Source organism: Malus domestica, chromosome 16 (genome assembly GCF_042453785.1).
Source record: "Malus domestica chromosome 16, GDT2T_hap1".
Taxonomy (NCBI): domain Eukaryota; kingdom Viridiplantae; phylum Streptophyta; class Magnoliopsida; order Rosales; family Rosaceae; genus Malus; species Malus domestica.
In genome coordinates, this window is record NC_091676.1 from 9188848 (window position 1) to 9203249 (window position 14402).

The 14402-nt window shown below is 36.8% G+C and overlaps 1 protein-coding gene and 1 long non-coding RNA gene across 2 annotated transcripts; both read left to right on the forward strand.

The window, feature by feature from the left end:
- Nucleotides 1–5562: 5562 nt before the first annotated feature.
- Nucleotides 5563–7071, forward strand: LOC103452941 (small ribosomal subunit protein eS27y-like). Its single transcript, XM_008392466.4, has 4 exons — nucleotides 5563–5991; nucleotides 6269–6370; nucleotides 6493–6521; nucleotides 6643–7071. Exons 1-4 carry the CDS (start codon nucleotides 5989–5991, stop codon nucleotides 6767–6769), a joined length of 261 nt encoding a protein of 86 aa, XP_008390688.1. The 5' UTR covers nucleotides 5563–5988; the 3' UTR covers nucleotides 6770–7071.
- Nucleotides 7072–8612: 1541 nt separating this feature from the next.
- LOC103452940 (uncharacterized) lies at nucleotides 8613–14192 on the forward strand. Its single transcript, XR_011577124.1, has 3 exons — nucleotides 8613–10982; nucleotides 13286–13341; nucleotides 13667–14192. It is a non-coding gene; the product is annotated as an uncharacterized lncRNA (long non-coding RNA).
- The last annotated feature ends 210 nt before the right edge of the window (nucleotides 14193–14402 follow it).

Genomic DNA, 14402 nt, shown 5'->3' on the forward strand with positions numbered 1-14402 from the left:
TAGGAAAGAATCCTTCTTGGCTTGGGAAACACGGCATCTGTTTTGCACGCCAGTTTTGGGGTATATTTATCTTCTGGAAAATTCTGTAAAAATATGGGAAATGTAGCTTTATCTCTTATCTTTCCAGGCATATATCGCACGCTACTAGGAAAAATCGGGAAAGCCTTCAAATCTTCATTCTCCCACAGCTACGCAATTCTGACGGGAAAACAGCTTCTGCGGGATTGATTTGTGAAACTGGAATGAATGGCTTCATGGAAAATTATGAAATTCAGACAGGACAATCTTCAGCCTCTTAGCTTCCTTCTCCAATTTGCCTTGCATCAAAACTCCTCCGGAAAGTTGAATTATCACCAAAAACGTCCTAAGTGCGCAGAATGGCTGAAACAGAAAAAAGGAAAATAATAAGGCTCTTTTGTAATCAATTCCTTAACAAAACTTAGGGATAATTAATATGAAAATATGATAAATAATGCACCTATCAAGAGCACACATAACAATGTATTCATATGCTGTAAATTCAAAAGAATATATGTTCCTTCAAATCACAAGGTATGCATTATAGGCACGAATTTATTCGCACGAATATACGTTCTTCTTATTTATATGCACGAATTTGAATCCAAATAGTCAACTATAACACACATTCTCTACTCACATTCTAACATCTACGTCAATGCTTAGAGTTGACCATCAAACTCGTAGTCAATGAAGAAATAGGATTTGTAGAGTCCTAATTTTATTAAATGACACGCCATCTCCATCCTCCAGGACTCATATTTACTGGCACTCTTTTACTAAAGACTCGTTATGTTAAATGCACTCCAGAAGGAAGACTAAGACCTCAAAAAAAATCTGGTAGGCCATAAACACGCATGAAAACTTAAAGTCTTCCACGAACCATGACTAGCAGAAAAAACATGCATGTTTAGTGGTATGAAATTAAAGAGAAGTAAGTCGCTGAGTACAAGAAGTATAGTTAGAAGTACAGTTAGAAATTTGTTATTTGTCTAATCCTTGTGGGAATTGTTATTAGCATTCCAAAAATCTCATTTCACACTCCTCATAAGTATATTTTTCTTTCTAATAATAGAAAGTTTGGAATGCCAAATGAAATTTTTGGAGTGCTAATAGTAATTCCCTTGTATAAACTGAGTTGTAATTATTATTTCGTTCAATGAGACTTCACTTTCCATTAGAAAACGTGAATTTTTTTTCCTTTTTAATAATCCTTTAGCCTATAGTATTTTGTTTTTTTTTTTTGGGATAATTTATGTATGTGAAAGTTAGGATTCGGTCCTAATTATGAGAAATTTTTAATTGTAACGGAACACAAGTGGTACACCACGTATTTTAATATAAGTGGTGGGAAATTTTATTTTTTAAGTTATTAATTTTCTAACACACATATTCCACTGTTTGTATAGTGACACGTGGTGTACTACTTCATGTACCGGTCACATTGAAAAATCTCTCTCTAACTACCAATATTGTTTGACTAAAACTTTATTAGTCCTTAATTTTTTTTTGTTATCAAAGTACTTTGACTAAAACACCACTAACACCCTCTTCACTCTCTCCCAATCACACTCTGCAAACTTCGCCATTTCAATGGCGACCCTACCCTCCCATTGATTTTGGGGATTAATTCACCAGCAACGATATCGGGGTTGTAAGCAACAGTTCGAATCTAGGGATTGATTTACCAACAATGACATCCTGAATTTCCCGGATGTCAAAAATACAAATGATGATCTAATCATCATTAAAAAATAGAGGATGTAACCACCAGCGTTGCATGTTTTTTAAACTTGTAGAGCAATTATTAAGGATTTTTATGGTGTTTTTAGTAATTTGAAGAAAAAAAATAAAAATAACGCGTGGCCTTATCAGGTGTTGCCGCGCGTAGTTTAAAGCTTCTAGTGACCAACCTTGCTTTTCTTCCCTCTTTCTCCCTTCCCCGTTACCCCATCCTCCTCTTTCTCCCTTCCCCCTTCCTTCTTCGAATCCACCCCACCTCCTTTGTCTTTCCTCCACAACCACCGTGTCCAGGCTGTGATCTTCGACTCCCACCCCCAACCATCCCTCCGTACGTAACTGCATCCAAAGACACCCAGCCGCCACTGCAATCCTTCCATCTCCATTTTTCTAAAAATTAGGCGGGTGCTTTCCATTGTGGACCGATGGCGAGGGGAAGAGATTGAAAACTATGGTCTCAAAAGTGGGTTGCGAGTAGGCTTGGGGTGGTTGGGTGTGTGCGCTCCTGGTGGGAACGATGGTGGCTTGGGGTGGAAGGAATGGCGGGTCGTTGCCGGGATGCTGAGAGCGAGAAATTTGAAGGTGTGGGTTTGCAGGAATATCTGACGGGGAATTCCAAATTCGTTGCGGGAAAAAATCAGAACAAAAAAAAAAAATAGAGTGATGGAAAGAGATTATCAAAATAATGCTATGAAGATTAATTTTTAAATAAAATAAAATAAAATAAAAATAGAGTAGTAGGTTAAAGAGAAAAGACAAATTTTAGAAGTATAATTTTTATAAGAGCACCGCTTGACAATAGGTAGTTCAATTATCTCCGGTGAATAGTAATTGGTTTTAATAAATAGTAATTATCTTTTGTATCTCTATTTCTAAATTGAATAGTCATGACAATAGGAAATAAAATATCAGTATTTTTTATGTTCTAAAATAATAAAAAATAATTTTATTTTTAATTTCGGATAGGATTTTTAACTGATCTCGTCATGTCCACATGTCATTATCCGAAAGTACAATTTTTGTGGATAGATTTCGATAAGATTTTTAACCAATTCTGCCGCGCATCGTGTCATTCCATGTTTAGAATTGTTGAAAATATTGAAATGTGATGTAAGGTGGAATAAAATGGTAAGGTACTTATAGAAAAAAATATTTTATTTTTTTATTTTTTTTTAATTTTTTTCGGTTTTTTATAATTATTTAAAAAAAAATTTAATTAACTCAATTGAGCTAAACAGTCGGATTACAATAAATTTTGAAATCCAACAATCTATATTGTGACGCGTGTCCCCCCGAAACATTTTTGTTTTATCTTATTTTTTAATTTTTAAAACGGAAAAATCTAGACCGTTTATCTAGAAATCTTGTCTGTGGGACTTAGTGGGCTGCAATGCGGACCCCACCGCTTGAAATCTTGTCAATGACGTGCACCCCACGCGTGCATGTTATGCACGTGTCTGACACAAATTTTTTTATAACGTGGCTGACATCATGTTGACATTAGCCTTGCATCACTTCGCCTTTGGCGCTCAGGTCTTAGACTTGTGCATCAGCTCTCCCACATACTCCCCCTCAGCCCAATTGACCGAATGGGCTAACACCACTTTGGGAGGGGATTGGATTGCAAATGGAGCATGTCCACAGGGCAAAAGAGCACGTTGGAAGTGCTATAACAAATTATTTGTTTTTTTAAATGTTTTGACAACTCATTAGTTTGGTATTTCATCTATTTCTCTGGTCATTAAAGTATCATTGTCCTCCATTTGGTTAAACAATCATTTATTGTGCGGATGTGACATTTTTGTGAGACTCACAAATCTAAATTGAGTTGTGAATGATGTTTTATGCAGTGACGAAAAATAATTATATTTATACAACATGATGAAAGTACGATTTCTACCAACCTCCTCTCAGCTAACAACTAACAATTAATCCACTAACGTTATTGTTTGTAAAAAAAAAAAATTTGTGTTACAGAAGCGTTTGAAACAAGCCCACTATGGTAGTAAAACAGGCATGAGCAGCACTAGCTTTTGATAACGCGATCTGTGTAATAGAGAGCACATATCATGGGCATTGTATGAATTCTGTGAAAGGTACCCAAGTTAAGTTTGACTATTTAAAAAAAAAATAGCAAAGGTCAAGTTTTCTGGAGGCTCCCAAATCTTCACTCTTTCAATGCAACAAAAGAAAAAATAAGAAAGAATTTTTTTTTTAAAGAATTTGGAATTAAGAAATTACAGACCACCGAAGGAGAAGTAGGTGGAAGCATCATTTTGGGAGAGCGCGATTTCCCTGGATATTGAGTTTCATTGGGTGGGTCTTGTAAGAAAAAGAGTGTCAATACGAACTCGTAACTTTTTACTTTGTGTGATTTGTTACTGTACAGAAGATTTATGAATAATCTAAAATTTGAAAGAATGAAATGAGAGCAAGTAGTTGTTTTTGTTCCCAACATGAAACAAACCAAATAAACGGTCACAAACTTGTTGTTAAGGGCAAAATCGGAAAGCTTATTGTTTGGGCTAGCAGTTGTATTGGAATGGTTTGATATTGAGCCTGTTCTAACCATTAAATAAAATTATTAAGTATTTTTGGTTATGCTTCTCCGTAAAATGCTTTTACTTACGAACGTTTTTTGTAAGTAGCACTTTTACAAAAAGAAAATTTTGTTGTTTACAAGAAACCAAACAGATGCTATTACACTATACAAATACAAGTGCTGTCAATGCTAAGTAGAATGTTGGGCACTTAGTACTATGGTCTAATGATATTTTTCTTCACTTGTAAGTGAGAGGTCGTAGGTTTGATTATCATAAAAAGCTAATTTGAACCATAATATTGCTAGCTAGCTCATTATGAGGCTAAACTCACCCATCCCTTTTAATGTAGATAATATTGAATGTAAAAAACAAAATGAAAAAAGGATTTAAGTAATGATAAACTAAGGATACTATTTTCTCAAGATTTATTGCATTTGTTATTTTGACCAAGTCAGATAATTTGGCCTGACCTGGTTAAAATGGAAAGACTCGTGCCAATGGTCATCTGTCCAGCTCATTTGCTAACTCGTCACCCAAACATTCCTACCAACTGGCGGAGTAATGCAGGTCACGCATGCGTCCGTATGTGTGGTGTTTGCATGAATATGATTGTTAGGTCATCTCTAACTGAATGATCTAGATGGTCAAAGGGTTGAAAATAATCTGAAAATTGTCTCCAACTGAGGGTTAGGCCAAAAGAATCGTGGGTCCCACCGGATAAAAAAAGGTCAAAGGGCCAATTGGCTAGGCCAAAGCAGCTAGCTAGCTAGTCCCGGGCTGGGCCATAATTTTCATTATTCATGTCGGTTATAGCCGATAACATTGTACTTATTCTTGTCGGTAATGGTAGGCCAAAATTTCAAATACAACGGCTAGTTATTGTTGGATTAAATTTTTTTTGTGCCAATTTTTTTTATTTTTTATGTATGAATTTAATTTGTAGTTTTTAAATTTAAGTTGTAGTTTTTAAATTTAAGTTGTTGTTGTTTTAAAATTTAAGTTGTTGTAGTTTTTAAATTTAAATAATAAATTATGTTAGGCCCTATGACCCTTTGGCCCTCCGTTGGAGATGAGTTTTTGTGAAAGGGTTAAAACGAGTCATATAGCCTTTTGGCCCTCGGTTGGAGATGTAGGCAAATATGACCCTGTACTGGTTATTAAAATATTAATATCTTAAAGGACCGGATGATTGAAACGAGTTATCTAATCAGCCTTCGGTTGGAGATGACCTTAGTGGCGAGCTGACTCCCCTTATCGGAATTTACCGTACTCCAGCTCTCACAAGCATGGCGGCGAAAGAAAGTGTTGGGCGGTGTCTAGTCATATCCTACGGAGCTATCGTAGGACGAAGACACCATAGAAGAAGAATCGGTAGATGGCGTTATATATGGAGGGGAGGAACGAGAACCCCGAAATCCTAATTGCTTCTGCTAATAACTCACATCTTTACCAAACGTCGTATTATCTAGTTATAATGTTTAAAGGATGATAATGCCCCGAATGGCGGTAAAGGCGGAGATTAAGTTATTGTTGGATCCGACGGCCCACATCACTCAGACACTCGTTTATGTTCATAGCCTTATAAAACCTAAAATCTTCTCAGTCGTTCCTCTCACGCACTCCAGCTCTCTCTAAAGGTTCTTGCAGCTCTGTGTTTTCTGGTTTGCGACAATCTGCATCGATCAAGATGGTTAGAACTTAGAACCCAACACATAAATTTCTTGTTTTTCAAATATTTTCAACCGATTTTTCTGATCGGAATCGGTATTTTCATTCGGCTCACAGATTTATCCCCAGTTTCCCATATCGCCTGTTCTTTTTTAAACTGGTTTAATGTGTTGAATGTCACTGCTGAGCCATTTTTTGAATTGGGTCGTTCTGTTTTTGTTAAATTAATTGGGAAAGATAATGGGGTTGTGAGAAAATGGATTGATTAGTAGTGGATTTTGATGGCTGGTTGTAAACAGGTGCTTCAGAACGATATCGACTTGCTTCACCCACCAGCTGAGCTCGAAAAGAGGAAGCACAAGCTCAAGAGGCTTGTGCAGACGCCCAACTCTTTTTTCATGGTAACTAATCTAATAGTACGTAATTATCGATTGCGTATGCTTTTTTTGACGTTTGAGTTTTCGTATAATTTTTGTTTTCTTTGGTGAAGATTGTTAATTTTGATTGTTTTAAATGCGCCCAGGATGTTAAGTGCCAAGGATGCTTCAGCATGTAAGTAATGATGCCTGTTTCGATATTTTCCTGTGCTCGTTGAGATCATTTTGTTGAAGTAGTTTCTATGTATGATTTAAATTTGGGTGTAAGTGTGACGAAGTGAAAACCATTTGCGCAGAACAACCGTGTTCAGTCACTCGCAAACAGTTGTGGTGTGTGGGAACTGCCAGACAGTGTTGTGCCAGCCTACTGGAGGCCGAGCCAGGCTCACCGAGGGTTGCTCTTTCAGAAGAAAGGGGGACTGATGCTGGTGCTTTGATCGCATTTACATGTATTTGGCAAATTGCAGAAGAGCTTTGTGAGGGTGATTTACGGTTGAAATATTGTTTCTCCTCGTTTTTGCCTTTGCTTTTTTCTTTATAGTCTTTTGAATATGTAATTTGTTAGGGCAGCGGTCTGGACCTTACCATGAGAGTGTAGTGTTATGAATGTTTAGTTAATTTTGGTGGTTACATTACCTTTTGCACTTCTTATGGATTGTTTAAAGTGTTCATATGCCTGCCCTTTTAAGTTCCATATAAAGATTATCAGTGATCAATTTCTGTCATGGAAATGTTATAGCTGCTACTTTTGTTCATCGATGCACCAAATTGTTTTCAATGTATATTGTGTGTTGGTATGCAAATGCTTTGCAAGTGATTTGGCCTCGAATGTTGGGTTTCACATTGTTTTATTTAGTCGGAGGGCTGAATACTGAATCACGGATTCAGCTTGTGCTCCATATCTATCTTTATTTAAGAGAGTAAGGTTTTTAGTTTGCATACAGGGAGCTTTTGTAGTTGAATCTGGAATTTCCCTTGCGTAGCGATAACCCTTTGGTATTATGAGCGAGTGTTCTGATGATTAGAATTGGATCATGTGTTGTAGTTGATTGCATTTGAGTTCTGTAGATTTCATTCTCTCTCTGCACGCCGATATCTTAAGCTGCTCTGTACGAAGTGTATGGTGCTAATTAACGTTGTGTGTTGTCATTTTCGTCTATCCTTAACATACTGCACTTGCGATCCTTGTTACCGGAATAAATCTTGCAACCTTTGTGTAGGAATGTCTCTCAAATTGCATTGGATTGGCATCTTGTTCTTGATGAATTCAGGTTTTCTGTTTCTGTTAAAGAGCTTTGAGATTTACAGGCAACTGCGATGCAATATTTTGTTTGCAGATTTTATGGTTTCGTTGCGACAGTCCTTCCTGCATGTAACTAATCATTTGCCGGATTTGTGTGTTTACCTACTTGCTGGTGGATTTTAGATCTCTTCGTAAATTTAGAGTAATTTAGGATATCGTTGTACCAAAAAAGAAATGACCTTCCATTCAATCAATCTCTCACTTTGTTTTAATTTATGAAAACGAACTACCTATTTTGATCTAAAAATCTACAGAGCGAATTGTTTTGCCTGATTAAGCTTCAGCTGGTTTTTACTGTTTATTCGCTATGATCTATCGGTGCTATGATTGTCACGAAAGTTAGAGTAACGAGAAATGTTATTGCCATTTCAAAAGATTATGCTGCACTTCTCCTACATGAAAAAGGGAACTCTGAAGGGATCATTCTACATTTCTCTTACATATAAAACATAAACTACTAAAAGATCATTTTGCATTTCATTTGAGAGTCAGTGAGGTAAAATGCATTATTTCTTTATTAATAAAATGACAAAGAATTGCAATAACTTAAAACATAAAATACTTATAATGACTTATCCAGAACGATAATACTTATTTTCTAATGATGCGTTTGATAACCATTTTGTTTTCACTTTTTTTTTTTAACTAAAAACTACTTTCTTGAATTTCAAAATTTTTAGCTTTAGCTTTAGTTTTTACTTTTTATTTTTATTTTTTATATTTTGCGCTTCAAGAACTTATTGGTGCATTGGTGGGTACATTGAGGCTTGGTGTTTTTTGGGTCTTCGAATTTGATACAAAATTAGGTTGCCAATTATGTGGTTTAGCCGAATTCTCTCTTCCTTTGGTGTAAATATATCGCTGTACCAAAAAAAAAAAAAAAAAAAAAAAGTGGTTGATGTCGCCTAGGTGACTAGCCTTCCCCCTGTAACATATTGCCCTTTCTCAAAGTCTCAAGGGAGAGTGGTGTTTCCTACAGGAAGCCAAAGTTCACAACTTTTACATATTTCTTTGTTTTCAGTTTTCGTTGGCATACTTAGATTGCTGCCAAAGAACGTTGCAGTCTGCAAATCTCGCCACTCAATCAACAACCACCGCCGTGACAACCTTTTCACGATGTGGGTTCGCTGCCCAACTGGTCCCACAACACTTTACCTTCCACCCAGAGCTTCCCACCTCCGAGTTCGACTCTCACGCATACGGCGCCGTGGTCCAGCACTGTCTGTGCAACGGCTATTCAACTTCCGCAGTGGGCCTTCATTGCGAGATTTTGAAAAAAAGGCGGCTGCTTGGACTTGTTTACCGACAACATTCTTCTCAATATGTATGTCAAAGCGGGTATGCTTATTGATGCCGCTAACCTGTTTGATGAAATGTGTGAGATAAATGTTATTTCGTTAAGTCGATGTTTCTAGAGATGTTTTGTTGATATTGTTTGTAAGGATATGGTTGTTTGGACTGGGATGGTAGCATGTTATGCAGAGAATGGTTGTTCTGAAGAAGCACTCAAACTCTTCTCTCGAATGAGGGTGATTGGGTTCAGGCCAAATAACTATACTTTTACGGGTACGCTTAGGGCTTGTGTGGATTAGAGGCCTTAAATGGAGGGAAGAGTGTCCATTGGTGTGTAATAAAATCATTTTATGAAGGGGATCTGTATTTGAGTACAGCATTGCTTGATATGTGCACCAAGTTTGAAGATATTGTGGAGGCTCGGCAAGTATTTCAAGTGATGCCCAAAAATTATGCGGTTGCTTGGAGCCTCATGGTTTCACGGTTTGCTCAGAGTGACCGCTGCGAAGAGGCTCTGGACTTGTTTTGTTGGATGAGGCCAGCATTTGTTGTTCCCAACCAGTTTACATATGCTAGCATGCTGCAAGCTTGTGCAACTATGGAGCATTTAGTTTTCAGGAAGCAAATCCATTGCCATGTAACCAAGGTTGGTATTGATTCTGTTGTCTATGTTTCAAATGCCCTCATGGGTGTCTATGGTAAATGTGGAAAGATAGAGGACTCTATGGACTTATTTGTGGAGATTAGGATCACTAAATAGAAATTATGTATCTTGGAACACGATGATTGTTTATGCCCAGTTAGATGATGGAGAGAAGGCGTTGATGTTGTTTCAAGATATGCTTAGATGCCAAGTCGAGGCAACAGAAGTGACGTACTCTATGCTCTCCATGCTTCTTCTGGCCTAGCAGCGTTGGAGCCAGGAGTTCAGATACATTCTTTAACTGTCAAAACCATACTAGTGGGTAATTCATTGATAGACATGTATGCCAAATGTGGGAACATTAAAGATGCTGGCCTGGTGTTTGATAAGTTGAAGCAACGAGATTAGGTTTCATGGAATACCATGATCTCAGGATATTCTTTCTATACATCGCCTTGGCCTTGAGGCTCTAAATTTTTTTGAAATGATGCAGGAAACAAATTGCAAAGCAAACAAGTTAATTTTTGTTGGTGTCCTGTCAGCATGTAGCAATGCAGGACTGTTAGATCAATGACTACCTTATTTTGACTCTATGGTACAGGACTATAATGTTGAACCATGCATAGAGCACTGCACTTGTATGGTCGGGCTTTTAGGGAGAAAAGCCATCTTGATAAGGCTGTGAAGTTGATTCAGGAAATCCCATGTGAACCTAGTATTATAGTGTGGCGTGCTTTGCTTGGAGCTTGTGTTCTCCATAATGATATTGAACTTGGAAGGACGGCTGCCAAGCATGTTCTTGAAATGGATCCTCAGGATGAGGCGACCCATGTGTTATTGTCAAACATATATGCCACCGTGAAGAGATGAAATAATGTAGCTTATGTTATAAAAAACATGAGAAGGAAAGGAGTAAATAAGGAACCTGGCCTAAGTTAGATTGAGAACCAGGACACAGTTCATTAATTCACTGTGGGCGATACTTCACATCCTGATATGAAACTGATCGATGGCATGCTGGATTCGTTGAAATTGAGAACCCCAATTGTAATGCCATTTTGCTTGATGTGGTGGACGATGAAAAAAAGTGCCTCTTGTGGGTACACAGTGAAAGATTTGCTCTAGCATTTGGGCTGGATAGAGCACCATCTGGGAGCCCCATTCGTATCATAAAAAGTCTTCGGATATGTATGGATTGCCATGCCACAGTGAAGTTAATATCAAAGGTTGTGCAGCGAGATATTACTGTCAGAAATATCAATCGATTCCATCACTTTCAGGATGGAGTTTGCTCTTGTGGTGATTACTGGTGATTGATCTGCTTTATTTGGATCTATGGTTCCTCAAGGGTTGAACTGATGAAGTGCCCTTGTCCTCAAGGATTCACTCCCTTCCAGGTAATTACTTATCCATGACCAAGTATGTGAACAATTTACCCAGTTTTTGCTTTGCTTCACATCTTGTATGTTTTATGCTGCTAATTTATTTTCTTTGCAGTTCTTAATGGCTAGAAATTGACTATTAAAACCTGCTGATTCCATTACTTGTGCACATAGGTATCACCCACTTGTTTAATGTATGTTTTTTCTTGTTCTTCAAGTAAGTCTACATCAAGAAGAAAAAGTTGTGTCAAGTTTAGACCATTGGCTGTATCTTCTACATCCATCAATCCAAACAAATGCATTACACATTTACACATTCATTGATCATTTCTCTCAAAATGTTTGCAGCCTTTCAGTAGGGATAAACTTTCTAGTTTGGCCGTTGTGATAATCATGATAAAGAAGTTTACATTTCTTTTGCTGATTGGAAAGTCCCAGCATTTTCCCAATTAAAAGACTCCTACATCAATTGTCTAAATGTGAACTGCAACTCCCACTGAACTTGTTAATTGCTTTCTCATTGATACTTGATTATATTTTTATCCTTTTTCATTGTTCTTTTTTTACTTTTGAAACTTTCTTATTCCTATTGTATTGCTTTTTACTTTCATTTTCTAGTTTCAGTACAATTAACTGAAAGGAAATTTTCAACCTCACTATAAATTGGCCTGCCATTTGATGTAATGATTTTGTCCATTACTAATCTGTAGTCATGAGATTACATTCGTCTGAGTGCGTTGACATTGTCTATTTAAAGATGATTACAGATTATATGAATTGTGCATCATCTTTTATGTGGGGATCACACCAGTTTAAAGGAATTGGGAACCTTGATCCTTTAAAATCTGAGTGCATGCACCCATGTGTATCTAGTATTTTACCAAATTATAATTTATACATATGTTTTGGTATATCTATGACCTGAATCCATATTGAAATTTAATGGTACAACATTGGAGAGGTTATTATATTTTATGGGCTTCCCTTTCAGTTTAAAGAGACTGATGCCCAAGTATAATAAAATTGTGAATGCATTGACCTGAAGCGAAATGATGTATTTTTCATGTTGCGTATTTGCATGTATCCATTAAATATGCAGTATGCATGGATAATGTTAGATTCATGGCAATATGCGGTATCCATCAAATATCTTCCACGTGTTGTGGACTTGCGTATCATATCAAACTTGCTAGTCATTTGTGGAATTAGACATCGTATCACATCGTAAAATATACTGTATTAGCACTTCAACTTTTGAATTGTCTAACATTGCGATTTGAATCATGACATTTTGACTTTGATTCTCATCCTTGTAGATAACATTTTAGGTGGTAGTGGATTGAGAAATCTCATGATGAATTAGGTAAGCATATTTCTAATTGCTCCATGGAAAGATCAGCGTGTACCAAAGGCATATCTCCCTTTCTTCGAATCATCATAAACTGCAAGTGGTTCTTTAGGCTAGGGTGGAAGTTCTACCCTTTGGATCTTCACTTTAGAAAATCATTTGTGACAGCAGGCATCACCAACTTCTTAGTCTACTGTTATTATGATGACTACAATAGTTACATAACCATATCTAAGCCTAGGATAATATGAAATATCCTTCCATTTATTTGCTGCACATATCTTAATGGCTCACTTTTGGGACTCATCATCAGGGATGTGACTATATTTATTGGAACTTGGGACTAGTGTGAGTATAAACATATTAGGATATGACTATACAAACAGAGCTTGGGGCGGCAACTGTGAGTGTAAAAACAGGAATGCACTGTATTACCAGAGCTAGTGACTCATCAGGAGTATGATAAGATATCAACTTATGAAGAAATATATTGAGAATTGGTCTAGAGATCGTTTCTTTATGCTTACAATCCTCAACCGTGTGTCAGTTTTTCCCCTTTGTTTTGCAGGAAACACAGTATTGCCTCGTAGCTACATTTTTTTCATTCTCTTGGAATCACATTGTCAATTGTCTTTGTGCTTCTCCAACTAATTATAGAAAATTATAGAAAAAATTTCTATAAATTTGCATTCCATTTGAGGGATTTTAGCTCTGAGAAAGCAACAGTTCATCTCACTGAAAAACAATATAGTTTATTGGTAAGGCTTTGCTTCAAAATAGAATTGACCATCCAACTACTTATTTCCCACTATCCCTAGGAGTATACAAATTGTTCTAATTTTCCAGTTGGTAGAATTACTATTTGAATTCGTTTTGGGTTTTCCACTGAGACCTTTTGTTATCTCTACCTTCAGATGGTGCACTAGAGGTTTAACATTGTATAACTTTTTTGTCGACCACTTTGAAACAGATTTAATGCCAAACATTTCCTAGAATGGAATCAGCAAGGACAAACTTGTGTCTAAGGTAATATTTTCATTTCTCTTTGGACTCAGTTTTGGACAATTTATGTCACCAAATCTATAAATTAACAGGCTACTTACCTAACTTGCATATTTTTATCTCGCATATTTACTGTAGCAAAAACGAAGGTTTTTAATTGTTTGTCCAATTTCTATAGCATCTTGCTGCAAGCTGAAACTGATTTTACACTCATCTTTTTTCCCAAATTATTTTTGTGGATGATGTGTTGCCATCTGTTTTACTTTATGCTTTCATTGTTCATGTTGCTGATACTAACTATTAGAAACTTGTTTTGTGCTTGACTTGGATGTATAACTAAAATTTATAGAAGACGTGGAGCTTGATACGTCAGCAGCAATTTGCAAGCGCTACACAGTGTGTTCCATTGTCGAAGCAAGAGAGTATAAGTGGCCTCTGTTTGACAGCGATACTTACGGTTAAGACCACTCTGATTCTGAGAATGTAGGTGAGGAAGGTGACTTTAGAAAGAAGGCTAAAGAAACTCCCTTTCCGGAGATTGCTTACATCAATTTGCTGATCAGGTTAGAAAGTTGCTCTTGTCATTTATAAGTCCGGAATATACTCCCGGGTCCCAAGTCACACAAAGTTTGTCAGAATCTTGTCTTGCCAATGGTGGTTATTTGAGGAGACAAATGAAATTATTCAGAGAGGGATACTTAGATACGATTTTAGGATCAGTTCAAGATCACATATGTAAATCTTGAACGTGTAAGTTGTAATGATTAGTTGTTCAGGCCTAAATTCAAATTTCTTGTACCCCCATTGGATTCGTTGGCTCTTAAGGCCTTTGTATCACGATATGTATCCTTAAATTCGATTTTGGTTATCTGTCCCCTAATTTTCCTTCGATGGTTAAGTCGTGCTGCATTACGTAGGAAAATTGTGTTCTTCTCAGAGATTTGAATGCAGGCTGTAACTTGTGAGTGGCATTGATGCTGGTTTTTTTTAGCTCCCATTTTTTGGTGGTTAATAGTGAGTTTTTTCCAACAGAACATGAAAGGATGATATAAATTTCTTTCACTGTTGCTCATGTGGAAAATTCC